This window comes from Equus przewalskii, chromosome 1 (assembly GCF_037783145.1).
Source record: "Equus przewalskii isolate Varuska chromosome 1, EquPr2, whole genome shotgun sequence".
NCBI classification, from domain to species: domain Eukaryota; kingdom Metazoa; phylum Chordata; class Mammalia; order Perissodactyla; family Equidae; genus Equus; species Equus przewalskii.
Genome location: NC_091831.1, coordinates 147,763,434 through 147,779,077, shown reverse-complemented (window position 1 = coordinate 147,779,077; position 15,644 = coordinate 147,763,434). Strand labels below are relative to the sequence as shown.

At 38.7% G+C, this 15,644-nt stretch overlaps 1 protein-coding gene across 1 annotated transcript in view; it reads left to right on the top strand.

Annotated features, from left to right (window-relative positions):
- Positions 1–15,644, top strand: part of CHP1 (calcineurin like EF-hand protein 1) — a 41,747-nt gene that overhangs the window by 8,388 nt on the left and 17,715 nt on the right. Inside the window, exons 2-4 of the mRNA XM_008539888.2 lie at positions 74–146; positions 10,288–10,368; positions 14,083–14,210. Coding sequence (XP_008538110.1) covers positions 74–146; positions 10,288–10,368; positions 14,083–14,210 — 282 coding nt within the window. The remainder of the gene's footprint in view (positions 1–73; positions 147–10,287; positions 10,369–14,082; positions 14,211–15,644) is intronic.

Here is a 15,644-nt window from a genome sequence, read left to right as displayed (position 1 = left end):
TCTAAAGGGCTACACTCAGGTTCTGTTTGAGTGGAGGGTGACTTCTACAACTGGACTAACTTTGTGTTTTTAGTTTCCCACAGTCAGATCACTCGCCTCTACAGCCGGTTCACCAGCCTGGACAAAGGAGAGAACGGGACCCTCAGGTAGGCAGTTCCTTTATTTCCTGGCAATGTCTGAGTAGCTGCCTTTATCCCAAGGGGAGACATGGTAGGCATCCAGCATGTGGAGAACAGGGACCATTTCTTTTTTGGGGTGGGGAGGGAGGTGGCGGGTGAGGAAGATTGGCCTTGAGCTAACATCTGTGGCAGTCTTCCTCTATTTTGTATGTGGGACACTGCCACAGCATGGCCTGATGAGCAGTGCATAGGTCTGCACCCAGGATCCAGGCCTGTGAACCCCAGGCCACTGAAGTAGAGCATGCAAACTCAACCACTGCTCCACTGGGTGGCCGCAACAGCAGGGACCATTTCTTTACTCATCTTTGAGTATCACTGATCCAGGAGGGAGTTAAAGAAGCAGAACAATGGCATTACAGTTATCACTCGGTTCTTACTGCTTTACTCCAGCTCCCTTCTTTTGGGTGGCCGTTGTTCTGGTCCTAGGAACATACTTTTGAGAATTTCAGCTCTCTCTGCTTGAGTTTTCCCACAGCCCTTTCCCAAACATATCAGCATTTAGAAAGTTGACCCATAGCAATCCAAGATGGTCTAGGTTGTTTTATCCTCTCTCCTCTGTTTCCACCCCAACTCGTAGCCCTAGGGTACATCACTTTATATGTATTAATGTTAGGTAAGATGTTCAATATTTTAGTTTAGAGCAGTGGTTTTCAACTGAGGGTTATTTTGCCCCTCAGTGGCAACATGGAGACATTTTTGATTGTCACGACTGGGAAATGCTACTGATGTCTAGGAGGTAGAGGCCAAGAGTGCTTTTAAACCTCCTACAATGCACAGGACAGCCCCCTGCAACAAAGAACTATTCCACCCTGAATGTCAAAAGTGCCAAAGTTGACAAACTTTGGTCTAGAGTCAGTACTATATGATTTCAGAGTAATGTGATGCTGTATCATTTCATATTTGTAATAGTCTTATCATAGTCAAAGGGAGTCTCTCCTGGTCACCACCTCCCAACCTAACTCTTAGTAGCAGTCTTTTGTTACTTTTGTACTGCTTTGATTGACAGCTATAGAATGAAGCTGTTTGCCTTTCTGGTGGCTGACGGGAAGCAGTTTAGGACTTCTTGGGAGGGCTTCTAGCACAGGGGTGGGATGCAGCATAAAGGGGAAAGGAATATAGTTGCTAAGCCTTTGTACCTAATCCTCAGGCAGAAGAGCTAGAGAATGCCGGTAAATCCATAGAGCCATGTTTGTTCAGGGCAAAATCTGCCATCACTGGAAGCTGGAATTGACCAACAGCATGCTGCACAGTCATTAAAGTCAACAACTGTGGAATACCTACTGTGTGGAAAGACCACCTTGTGCTTTTTCTTTTTTTTTTTGAGGCAAAATACACATAACATAAAATTTACCATATTAAGTGTACAATTCAGTGGCATTAAGCACATTGACAATGTTGTGTAACCATTACCATTATCCAGTTCCAGAACATTTTCATCACCACAGGTGGAAACCCCATACCTGTTATGCAGTCACCTGTCATTCCTCCTTAGTGGTTGCTCCTTAGTGGTTGCTCCAACCACTAATCTACATTCTTTTCTCTCTCTGGACATTTCGTATAAGTGGAATCATACAGTGTGCGGCCTTTTGTGACTGACTTCTTTCATTTAACATGATGTTTTCAAGTTTCTTCCATGTTATAGCATGTATCAGTACTTTATTACTTTTTATGGCTGAATAATATTCCATTGCCTGCATATACCACATATTGTTTATCCATTCATCAGTTGGTGGACATTTGGGTTGTTTACACCTTTTGGCTATTATGAATAGTGCTGTTACGAACATTTTTGTGTGGACATATGTTTTAATTCTTTTGGGCATATATCTAGGAGTAGAATTGTGGGTCATGTGGTAGTTTTATGCTTAATTTATTGAGGAACCACCAAACTGTTTTCCATAGCCGCTGTACTGTTTCATGTTCCCACCAGCACCAGCAGTGTGTGAGGGTTCGAACTTCTCCACATCCTCACCAACACTTACTATCTGTCTTTTGATTCTAGCTGTCCTACTGGGTGTGAGTGGTATATCATTGTGGTTTTGATTTGCATTTCCTTAGCGGCTATTGGTGTTGATCATCTTTTCGTGTGCTGCTTAACCATTTGTATATCTTCTTTAAAGAAATGCCCATTCAAGTCCTTTGCCTGTTTTTTTAATTGGATTGTCTTTTCGTTGTTGAGTTGTAAGAGTTCTTTTTATGTTCTATATACTAGACTCTTAGCAGATATATGATTTGCAAATATTTTCTCCTGTTCTGTGGATTGTCTTTTCACTCTCTTTATAGTGTTCTTTGAAGCACAAAAGTTTTAAATTTTGATAAAGTCCAATTTATCTAATTTTTCTTTTGGTCCATGGGCTTTGGGTGTCATATCTAAGAAACCATTGCCAAATCCAAGGTCATGAAGATTTACCTGTATGTTTTCTTCTAAGAGTTTGATAGTTTTAGCTCATATATTTAGGTCTTTGGTTCATTGAGTTAATGTATTTTTGTATATATGTACAAAATGTGTATATGTATATGTGTGTGTGTATATATGTGTGTGTATGTATATGTATATATAGATATATATGGTATGAAGTAAGAGTCAAACTTTTATTTTTTTGCATGTGGGTATTCACCTGTCCCAGCACCATTTGTTGAAGAGACTATGTAAATTTGCCCTTGAAATATAAACCAGACTAGAAATCTCTATTTTTTTTTCCTTCAGCTCCAGTACTTGAATAATTTACTTGAGTTTGGTATTACATCCTCATAAATTCAGATTTAACTGCTAAGTAAAGATACAGAGTTCACATTAGTTCTGTGTCCTTTTCTTCTTTGTAGAAAGTAGGTGATTTGTAAATGTATGTGTGTTTTAATTACTTTTACTCTTTGCTGGAAAGCAATCGAAAAGCTTTTGTGAATGGAGCTGTTTCTCCTTAGAAAGGGTGAAAACTTTCCAGGTGTTAGCTAATGATACTTGATCCTTAAAACCTAGATAAGATTTGCTCAACCCCTAAAACACCATTTTACACTTTGTGGAAAGTCAGTGAACTCACTCTCTCATTTGATAGGTATTTAGTGAGCACCTATAATATGCTGGGCACTGTTCTCAGTGCTCATTTCTACAAATTCTTGATGGGAGAAGACATGGTAGGAAATGATGGAGTAATTTTTTGATTTCATGATTACCTGGATCTAACTGATTCTTTTGTATTCAGCTTTACAAAGCACCAGGTCTGAAATCTGTTCTTTGATCTCCATCGTGATGTAGGTTAAAATGTGGGAGAAACTCCAAGCCACTTTGAGTATAAGAAGAAATTGCCCCGTTGTACTACATAGTGAACAACTAGCATATTATATGTAAATCATTTTCTTGGACCCACTCACTCTCAGGGATTTCACACTGGCTGCCCCTCCTAACTCTGGCCATCTTGTAAGATTGTCTTCCCTTCACCCCCAACCCCATCTTCTCTTCTGCTCCCTCCAGCCTTAGAGATTACCTGGTGAACTCTGAATTCTTCTGTAGCACAGAGCGATTTAGCTCTCTCCAGTGTTTAATGCCAAACTTAGTTCAAGACCTGTTTTGACCTTTCCAGAACCCGTTAGGTTACTCAGCCAAATACAAGTGACCTCCAGTCTTTTATTACCGTGAACAGAGTCCACTTTCTTTAGAAGCTTATTAGGAGAAATATTTTCCCTTCTACATGTTCTTCAGTTTTCTCTTCCAAGATCCTCCATGTCTGGGGCCTGAAGCCAAAAAGTACAGAGTAAGAGGCTATACAGTGTACTGTCCAAGGCATTCTGTATTCCTTCGTAGTGTCAGTCCCAGTGGGAATGTAAAACAGGAACTGTGGAAGGCTTTGGTTAGAAATGGAGCTTCTGCAAAATGCTTTCACAGATTCACCCCAAACTATGTTTTATGGAACCCGTAGTTCCTTGATCTACCAATAAGTGTTGTGTTAAAAAGACAAAGAAAAAAAGTTACCCACTAAAACTTTGTGAAAAGCTTGGGAAACTTCTTTATTACAGGATTGCTCAGCATCTTTAGTATGCTCAAGTGAATTGGGCATCTTCAAGAGAGGAGTATTGTAAACAGTATTTGCCAAATTGACTTGCTGTTTCCCTGTAGACTCCCTTTTACACGGACCATCTCTTCAGATTGGTATTTCATAGAATATAAATATATACTCTAACCTCATAAACCTTACTTTCTTCAGATGCCATGATTTTGAGTGAAATATTTCTACCACTGCTGTTGAAAAGCTTCTGAAAAGGCAGCTGGGTTCTGTAAGGAGTCCTGAAATGGTCCTTTGTAGGTCAGGTCAAGATGAGAGCCTGGTCAGCATCTGCCACAAAGATGGTTTCTTTTTTTTAAATATCCTCTGTGCTGATCTAATCTATGGTGTTAGAAGGATAATGATTGCCCTTTGGGGAGCGGAGCAGGTAAAGACAAAGGAAGCGTGAAGGAAGTGTCTAGGTACTGATAGTATGAGTTTCTTGATTTGGGCCCTTCATTTGGTTACAGTCTTTACTTGGTGGAAATCCATCATGCTGAATGCTTGTGATTTGCGCTCTTTTCTGTATGTATGTTATACTTCAATAAAAGTTTACTTAAAAAATATCCTCTGCTTTGAGCACTTTTAATATTGGGTCTTTGTCAGATACTACTTTTTTTCAAATAATACCATGATGAAAAATATTCCTGGATATTAAATCAGGCAGGTTAAGTTGACTACAGGGGAGAGTACAGACCAGCTCAACTCTGCAAGGAAGTTACTACTACTGGGAGTTGCTGGTTGGCTGTGTTGTTTCATATCACTTAAGACACGATTACCTGTAATTTTTAGGAGATTGTGTCCTGAATGGTAGCCATTTATCTGCTTAAACACTAATTACTTTTGAGGTTCCTTTTCTTGTTTGACTTTATCCAGAGGACAGGTGATTTCAGTGTCCTGACAAGCACTTACTTTGTCCGCAGTGGTATCAGTCATTCCAGAATGGAGTTTCACAGATGAGAACCATGATGCGAATCTAATTCTCGTTCTTTTAGTAAATAATCTTTTTTTCCCTCTCTGAAAGCTTCAAGTACCTCCTCTTGATGTTCTGAAATTTCACAAAGATGTACCTTTTTATGGGTTATTTTTCATTGTTCATTGCTCAGTATTAGGTGAACCTTCTTAATCTAACAGTATGTCCTTCAGCTGGGAAGTTTCCTTCTGTTATTTCTTTGATTATTTCCTCCCCCGCTTTTGTTATTGATCTTTATGGCATTTCTGTTGGCTGGCTGTTGGACCACCAGGACTCAACTTTTCTGTCATATTTTCTGATTGTTTGACTTTTTCCTGTGCTTTCTGAAAGATAGCATTAAATTTATTTTTCAGTCCTTTTGCTGAACTTCTGTATTTAGTCCACAATCATATTTTTAATTTCCAAGAACCTTTCTTGTTCTCTGACCTCTGCTCTATCATAGTAGCTTATTTTTGTTTTACAGATGCAAAAACTTAACAAATGTTTATTGGATTACTTATTGGAATCTTTCAGAATTCTCTTTTGTTTCCTGAATTATTATCTCTGTTCATCTTGATTCTACTCTTTTGTGCTATTGATTTTCCCACAGTACCTGATGAGCCTTGGTTGTCCGCTCATATTTATCAAAAGGCCTGGATGGATTACTGTAGAAAACTGGCATGGGTTTGTTTGTGGTCGGTTTCTCCACAGGTCTTTCCCTGGAGGGAAGAGCTGACTTCAAGCCCTCCATACTCTGAGCAGGGCCAAGAAGTTGGTAGACCTCCCATTAGGGTGTATGGTGAGGGAGCGAGGCGACAGATTTGCAACACTCTTCCCGAGGTAAAAGGATTATGTTCCCGGGGGTGGCCAACCCCCCACACTCGGTTGAAGCCCTGCCCAGGTAGATCTTTCCGTTTCTTTCCATAGTAGCTCTCCATTTTTATCCTGGGGACAAATGGTTTTATATTCTTGAGGTGGATGCTGGCAGCAGTGGGCAGCTGGCTCATTCTTTAATAAAAGTTCCTTTAATTAATTACCCTGAATGTTGCTTCCCTCACGTGGCAGTTCTGAGGGTGGTGCCTTGCTGAGACTCTGCAGGGCAGAGTGGCTCTCAATTCTGCTGCAGCCTTTTCATGGGCCCTCTGCTATGACTTATTGTTATTACATTTGTGTCTATTCTTTGACTTGCAGAGTTTGTCAGAATCCCTTGTCTACTAGTACACTCCTACCACCCTGGTTGATTATATCACAGATGTATTCCCATGTATACATTTTTGCTGGCATTTCAGGGGGTTTTAGAGAAAGAGAGGAGGGAAACGTGTATGTGCCCACCATTCTCAACCAAAAGTCAGATGCAGCCTTGCAAATATTCCAGTCTGGCCCTAGAACACTAAAACAGCTGGCAAAGACTGGATTTAGCACTTATTGACACTTTATATGAAGAGAATTCGAGTATCAAAACAATAGCAAAATTATCCTATCAATTTAATTTAAAATATTAAATGCTTTAGATAGTGGAAATTATTGTCATTTCAATGTTGATAAATAGAAATAAATAGAAATAAATGATTTATCTCTGTTATACTGCTTAAATATGGAAATGGTTTTCTTAATTGAATATGTTCCTGCAGATATGTCCTATTAACAGATTTTAAAGTCCTCATTATGTCTAAGTCATCTAAGCATTGACCCTGGATCCTTGAAATATAAGCAGTTAACTGTTAGGCCGAATCTCTGAGTAAGAAAAGAGACTTGCACAGTGAAGATCAGTGTAGAGGGCTGGCACTCTGATTACTAAAGGTCTCTCAAACTTTGGTTTTTCAGAGTATCTCTCTGCCTGTGAATGTCTGGAAAACCATTTTTCATCGGGAATTTCTCTCTCTCGCTCTCTCTCTCTTTTTTTTTTTTTTTTTTTGAGGAAGATTAGCCCTGAGCTAACTGCTGCCAATCCTCCTCTTTTTGCTGAGGAAGACTGGCCCTGAGCTAACATCTGTGCCCATCTTCCTCTACTTTATATGTGGGACGCCTGCCACAGCATGGCTTTTGCCAAGCAGTGCCATGTCTGCACCTCATTGGGAATTTCTTAGCCACAAAGAATGCCATTATACATAGTTCTGTACATGGACTTGCCTCCCACCAGTAATAATATCTTTTGTTAAAAAATCTTCCAGGGCCAGCCCCAGTGGCCTAGTGGTCAAGTTCAACATGCTTCACTTCACTGGTCTGGGTTCAGTTCCCTGGCACAGACCTACACCACTTGTCAGTGGCCATGCTGTGGTGGCAGCAAAATATAAAATAGAGGAAGATTGGCAACAGATGTTAGCTCAGGGCCAATCCTCCTCAGGAAAAAAAGAAATCTTCCAGGAAGATTTTCCTATATATAATATGAGGGTAGAGTATAATATTGGTATGCTTTTTCATGAGTACACACACATCTACATTTTGAACAAATCTTCCACTTGTGTGTGGGCTGCTTGGAGTATTTTTCTCTGTTCAGTTTATGTTGGTGGACAAATTCAAGAAGCTAAGTTTTAGAGAAATTGCCCCGATGATCTCCATTCTACTCTAGAACAACTAATAATGATAGTAAACTGTTTGTATATTGTTTAACAGTTTACAGACTTTTATTTTTTTAAGATTGGCATCTGAGCTAACAACTGTTGCCAATCTTTTTTTTTCCCCTGCTTTTTCTCCCCAAATTCCCCCAGTACATACTTGTATATCCTTAGCTGTGGGTCCTTCTTAGTTGTGGCATGTGGGACGCCGCCTCAGCGTGGCCTGATGAGCAGGCCAGGTCCATGCCCAAGATCCCAGCCAGCAAAACCCTCGGCCACCGAAGCGGAGCGCGTGAACTTAACCACTTGGCCACAGGGCCAGCCCCTATAAACTATTTTTTATACTCTTTCATTTTAATTTTGATACAATCAACAGTATTCCCCTTTATCTTATAGAACTACATTGTATATGCAATAAATTCTAAGAGTAGAGTTAAAAATTGTCAAAGAACAGGGTTTAGGTCCCTTGGAAATCCCAGACTAGATCCCTTAGTGAGACGGGAGGATTTCAGGCTAGGCTGCGCACTCACTACTTGATACGGGACTTGGTATTTAAACTGTGCCTTTCTCAGCTAAAATGACTTAAGTTTGTTAGACATTAATCTGAGGTATGTGGCCATGCAGTTCAAATCAGCCTTGATCTTCATTTAAAAGGGAGTGGTTACTGTTTCTCAATCTCTGTCAAACAAGAGAAGCTACATTTTGGTGACAATGTGGACTTTGTATTATAAAACAAATTATATAATAAGAGCTTAGAACATGTTTGTTAAGTTAAATAATCAGGATTTCAGTAATTTCCTTTATGTTTTATCATCTTAAGCAATCCAGTTATCTTATGAGTGGCTTCTTCTGGTTCATTCGTTGCTATAAAAATTATTACCCTAAGTGATCAAGGAAGATTAGAACCCAAAGTTATTGTTCCAGAGCTTTGTGCTCAGCCCCCTAGGTCAGTTTCTACCTGTGTCACCACCAGATGTGGTGGAGACAAGCTTGTTGAATTAATTAAGCACCGTGTAAAGGTTAAACCACAAGAGGAACAGAATGTCGAAGGCTCCAGGGTAAGATAGGGACATTTCATTAGCATTTAGTACAAAGCGGGTGGAGGTTTTCTCTCTTCTATTAATAAATGTCTTGAAGGCAGGAATCAGATTTATTCAAGTTTATATTCCTTTTTTTTTTTTTTTTTACTTTTTATCTGGAAATAATTTCAAACTTACAGAAAAGTTACATGAATAATACAAAGATACATACCTGATACCCAGATTTACCAGTTGCTAACATTTTGCCACTTATTTCAGTGTGTATTTCCTGTAACAAGGCCATTCTCATGTCAAAATCAAGAAATTTAGCCTTTTGATACAGTATTATTATATAATATCCCATATTCTATAATGATCCCATATTCCCTTTTTACCTGTTGGCTCAGTAATGTTCTTCATAGCAATTTTTTTCCTAGTCTAGGATCATACATGGAGTTCAATTGTATGTTTCTTTAATCCTGTTTGATCTGGAACAATCCTGCCTTTCTCTGTCCTTCGTGACATTGATATTTTTGAAGAGTACAGCACAGATATGTTGTAGACCGCTTTATATTCTTGGCAGAGAATATCAACCAAGAAGTTTTTAAAAAATACTTCTTGAACGTTTTTTAGGGGAGCACCTTTGTTTCAAAAACTTTAATATGGGAAAGAAATGTGGTTTTTCAAAAAAAGAAAAGAACATATGCTTGGACCTGCAGACTCAGATTTAAATCGCAGTTTTGCCACTTACTAGCTTTGTAGCACTGGGCTAGTTACTTTATCTCACTGACTTTCAGTTTCCTTGGCTCTAAAAGAGGATAGATAAAACGTTGGCATGAAGAAGTGAGATAATGTGTACAAACAGAGTTAGAGCAGGACATGATGTGTAAACAGTGAATGCTCACTAATAATATTCACTTCAACGTAACTTCCAGGTTGTGGGAGGATGGCTGTTCTTGCCGAGTTCAAGGGTCAAATACTTCTCCACTCTAGTCTGTAGAAGGCAACGGAGAGAGCCAGTCAGAGCAAGGAAGTAGGGAACTCAGTTAGTTGTCACATTTTATTCTTTCCCTGGATGTAAATATTGTCTAAGAATTCCTTGCAATTCATAGGTGCTGTAGATCTTCTTACCAAGGGTACCGAGGCCCCTCTGAGTTTTTGCTCCCTTATTCAAGCTCTGTGGTGTTTGATACTTTGCCTTTGCTGTTCACTCTCCAAACTTAATAACTAAGTACAAAATGGTAATGTTCAAGGAATCATTTACAGGGACAGCTTAGTATTTACTTGTCAGTTGTTTTATTCACATAACCTGTGTGCTGAATTCACTGGAATGTGGCGTGGTCAAATCTGGCTTCTTCCACTCCTGAGCTGGTGCAAGAAACACTTGGCAGCTATTAAAGTGCTATTCTTTGCAATTGTTTAATTTAATTTGCCACAGAAGTAAATTCCAGGAGGTCATATTCTTGCTAGGTTGTACTTTTGTATGACTGAAGGAGTTCATGCTAAGGGCCACTGGTCTCTAACTCAAGGTGATTCTCTTGGCAGCCGGGAAGATTTCCAGCGGATTCCAGAACTTGCCATCAACCCATTGGGGGACCGGATCATCAATGCCTTCTTTCCAGAGGGGTGAGTCCTCATGGTTTTGTTGGGCTTCCTTTCCAAAGCTAATCTAGAATAATGATATTGGTTGGGTCATCTCACACCATGATCCTTCTGATTATATTGGGCATTCCTAACTTGTTCATATTTAGAATTATCTCTTCTGTTCTACTGTCCTCCCCATTTTAGACTTCAAATAGGTATATGAGCCCATCTTCAAAATTTCATCTTTAATCTCTGTTTATCTTTGATGTGAAACTAAACTTTTTAAAAACTTCTATTTGGAAATAATTTCAAATTTACAGAAAAGTTGCAAAAGATTGAAAATAGTACAAAGAATACCTGTATATCTTTTATCCAGACGCATCTCTTGTTATATATTATTAATATTTTGCAAGTTAAATTAACTTTGGCAATATATATTTTATTTAACCCAGTATATCCAAAATATTATCGTTCAATATGTAATCAATATTTAAAAATTAATATACTTTACATTCTTTTTTTATGTCTTTGAAATCTAGTGTGTAATTTATACTTAGAGTACTTATCAAATGCAGTAATAATATTAATATAAAATAGTGTGTATTTTATTCTTTTTTTTTTTTTTTTTAAAGATTTTATTTTTTTCCTTTTTCTCCCCAAAGCCCCCCCGGTACATAGTTGTGTATTCTTCGTTGTGGGTCCTTCTAGTTGTGGTATGTGGGACGCTGCCTCAGCGTGGTTTGATGAGCAGTGCCATGTCCGCGCCCAGGATTCGAACCAACGAAACACTGAAACGCCTGCAGCGGAGCGCGCGACCTTAACCACTCAGCCACGGGGCCAGCCCCTGTATTTTATTCTTTTTTTCTAGCTTTATTGAGATATGATTGACATAACATTGTTTAAGGTGTACAATATAGTGATTTTATATGTGCATATATTGCACAATGATTACCACAATAAGATTAGTTAACACATTTATCACCTCACCTAGTTAGTTTTTTCTTATGATGAGAACTTTTATGATCTAGTCTCATTGCAACATTCAGATATACAATATGGTACTCTTACAACTATCGTCACCATTCTGTACATCACTTCCCCAGAACTTGTTATCTTATAACTGGAAGTTTGTACCCTTTGACCTCCTTTACCTGTTTCCCCCATTCTCAGTTATTCTAGTATTTGACTCATATTCCAATTTTGTCAATTCATCCAATAATCTCCTTTATAGCGCTTTTCCCCTCCAATACGGGATCCAGTCTGGGTCAGTTGTCATGCCTCTTTAGACTCCTTTAACCTAGAACATTTCCCCTGCAGCCTTTATATTTCTTTCACGACATTGACTAAGCATACACTTCCCCTCGCCACACACATAACTTTCTTAAATAGTTTTGGGTTTGTCTAATGTAGAACTAAGCTTTTGATATGATTTACTACCTAATACGCTGCCTTCAAAGTACTGAGTAAATGTTTATTGATTTGATTAGGTATGTTTTCATGAGTAAATCTTATCATGTAATCTTATTTAAGTAATCTCTTTCACAATCTCTTCCTGGTTCCTAGTGACTTGTCTGTATGACCCAAAGGACTTTAAAAAGTTACATGGTTGCCAATTCTTAATAATGAGACTAAGCGTCAGGAGGACACTATCAGATAAAGTGCCCGGAGAGGAAATTTTAGAACTGTGCATTGAGAGCAAAGGAATTTGCAAGTTGAGAAGTTGGGCGCTCAGTAAACTTGAGCGACCGTCAGAGGGAAAAGACTAGCCAGTTTATGTGAAGGCAGGAATCGAATCAGACTGAGACCTGCTCTCTTCAGTTTCATGTTAACCATGAGTAATCTTCTACCCTCCCTCATTTTCCCGTTTCTCTCCCTGAACTGCCCTGTTTGTTTCAGGTGTGGTTTTTTGCTGAGTTCTTCCATTTTTTCTTCCTCTTTCAGCCCCTGCTGAGTGCTAAAAGACCGAGCCCTGTCCAGAGATAACTTTCACAGTTATGCTCTGTATCCAAACCTTTTGCAATGAAAAGTAAACCCAGTAGAGTCATTTTGCCAACTTTTTGTTCAGAGTTTCGTAGTCACTATTGATTACTTAAAGCAGCAGCTGTGGAAAGCTGTTTTATAAGGCTACACCACCTTTGTCATGACTCCAGTATCGCCCGCCATCCTATCCGCCGATCTGCTAAGCACACTGGGCGGGGGTACATATGGAAGCCGAGGCCCGTGCTGGGCTACACTGCTAAGATCCTAGTGGGCTGTACCTCTGCTTCTTGCTCTAATCAGATACAGATGTTTGGCTTCTGGGTGTTTTATTTCTTCTCTAGTCTTGTGCAGGTAGAATTTTTTTTTTTCAAGAATGGGATTTGAAAGTGGAACATTGATATTTAGTTTCCTTTTACTCAGAGACATTATGCCAGTAACATATGTACTTATTAACCTGTTTGTTCGGGCATATGACTCACATCTTATTCTGCATTGCTCAAGTCCTCAGATCTTAACTCACATTTTTTATGAGATACTGCTCCATTAGCAGTTTAGCTACCTTGAAGAACTAAAGGTCATTGTTTTGAGTACAGTGGTCTAACGAGCTAGCCTTGGAACTCTACCTTTAGGAGGTCTCTGATCTCTATGTCTACCTGGCATGGCACTTAAGAGACCCCACATACGTCATCTATTCGATGGGACACACAAAGATTGGGATTTATTTTTAGGTAGCTGCAGGAACCAGGTAACCTGTTCTTTCCATGACTGCCTAGATAAATAACTATGTCACGTGGGACATTCTTTTTTATGTTAAAGAACATTCTTCTTTCTTTCAAGTTTTAGAATTATTTCTTATAGGGTTACTGGTTAGCCTGTGGTGCAATAAAAAGATTTTCTCTAATCTTAAGTACCAAAAAAGCTTTATACACAAAGAGGTCTTTGAAAACATCATGGTCATGATAAGTGGGGGGAAAAATCTATCCAGTTATGAACGGATAATAAAATCATGATACAGCCATACAATTATTATGCAGACATTTGAAATGTTTCAGGGTTTATATTAATTGGAGACATGCCTAGAAGTTTAAAAGAAAAACAGAATACAAAATTACATATGCAGTATATTCACAGTTATCTAAAAAGCATAGAAAAGTTACTGGAAAAAAATATGCTAACAGTGGTTGTAATTGATTGGTAGAACTAGGAGTGGTATTTTTCCTTCTACTTTTCTTTTTTGCACATTTCCAAAAATGTAGTTATTGCTTTTGTAACTAAATAAACTTTATTTTCAAAGCAGCTTTTCCATAATATGCCTTAACCTTAAAATATCATAGCTATACATCACTGCAGGGTAGACGTGGGAGGTAGGTGGGGAGTCATTGGGTTGAAATGACTAACTTGCTGCTCACTGCAGAGTCTGAAGCAGTGAGTTCAAGTCCTGGCTTGCCTGATAGCATAGCCCTGGTGCCACTCAAAATCCTCTTTGGGAAAAGAGAAGTAAATTCAATAGGTGACTCTGACCTTGGTAAGTCCTGGTACCTCTCTAAGTCTGCTAATCATTTATAAAGTAGGACTAACAATACCTACCTCACAAGGTGGAGTGAGGCTTAAATGAAGATAGTTTACGAGCCCTAAAGTATAATGCATGTGGAAAGAGACCTCATTATAAATGGACTTTCAAGCCACTCTAGCTAAAACTGTTGCCAGTATATTGAATTCATAAGAAATAATCACCCTGATTGACATAGTGTTCTGTCTATTATATTTCCCAATCAGAGAGGACCAGGTAAACTTCCGTGGATTCATGAGAACTTTGGCTCATTTCCGACCCATTGAGGATAATGAAAAGAGCAAAGATGTGAATGGACCAGAACCACTCAACAGCCGAAGCAACAAACTGCACTGTAAGGAGATGGTCTTCTGGCTTAAAATATTTGCTTTTCATTTCTTACAAATCATTTCTTTATGCATTCATTCCTTCATTGAACAAGCATTTACAAGACCATAGTGGTTAGAGCTTAGACCCTGGAGCTAAACTGGCTGGGTTTGAATCCCAGCTCTGCCATTTTTTGGCCATGTCACTTTGGGCAAGTTACTTAAAATCTTTGGGCCTCAATTTTTTCTTCTGTAAAATGGGATATTAAGGGTTTTCACATGGGGATGTTGTGAGTATTAAATAAGTTAATATATTTCAAGTACCTCAAACAGTGCCTGGCAATATGAGTTAGCTTCTAATATTATCCTTATAATTCATAGAATGCCTCTTGTGTGCCGGGCACTGTGGTAAGTGCTAGAGTGACAACAGTGAAAAAAGACCCAGCCCCTCCTGTAAGGAATAGGGGCAATCTTCAGCCCATTTTAGAATTTGATGGATATTGGATATGACTTAAGTAGGAGTAGGCAGCTGCGTTAGTGCAAGATTTAATTTTTGTCCCCATGCCTCTCGCCTCCTTTCCTTGGATACTTGTTAGATTTCCCTCTGCCCTTGTTGGTTCGTGTATGATATTGCCCAATCCCTTACAACACTTCTCTTTTCGTTCAAGACAAGTCAAAATTGAAATTGTATTGCATTGATTGAGCCCAAGCTTCTATTACAAGGGTACACAGAGGTATTGAGAGGGCTGTGAAACCACGGAATAAATGGAGCCCATCAAGTTTTTACTGGATGATTTAAAGAAAAAGGCTTTTTAATAGTGAAACAAATATGGATAAATTATAGCATATAATGCCAAATTCATATACATTTGAAAAATGGTACATGAGACTTAAACTTTTAATTTGAGGCCCTTCACCATATCCCCCCATCTCCCTGTCTCTAGGAGCATGAGTTCACTCCTCTGTTGATATTTCAGGTAAAGAGTTTGAGAAGCACTGAAATAAGTATTGTTATACAGAACAGGGAAAATTTTTGAACCAAAATAATAAAATACCGATCTTCTTTACCACAAGATCGTGTACCTTGATAAAGAGCGGAAAACTTAAGTACAAACAAAACTGAATATAGAAGAAAGTAGAACTCTAATGAGTTGTTCTCAAATTTGTTGGATGCTTTATTAGTGAATTCCACTGTCTTCATTCAAGACTAAAGACTGAGCCAAAGCCTTGTGTCTAACGTTTTAAGGGTTTTGGCATATATTTAGGACATGTTTGCCTGATTCTGACATTAGTATAGTAGAAATTTTCTTCTTCCATGTTGTCAGACCAGGAGTTGGTCACTAATTTTAAAAGTCAGCTGTAGCGTAGAATCATAGAAAAGGATACATGGTTTAACATTTTATTTTACCTTAAAATATTTAAAAACACATTCACTGGCCAGTCTTTTGATGTAGGACCAAGAC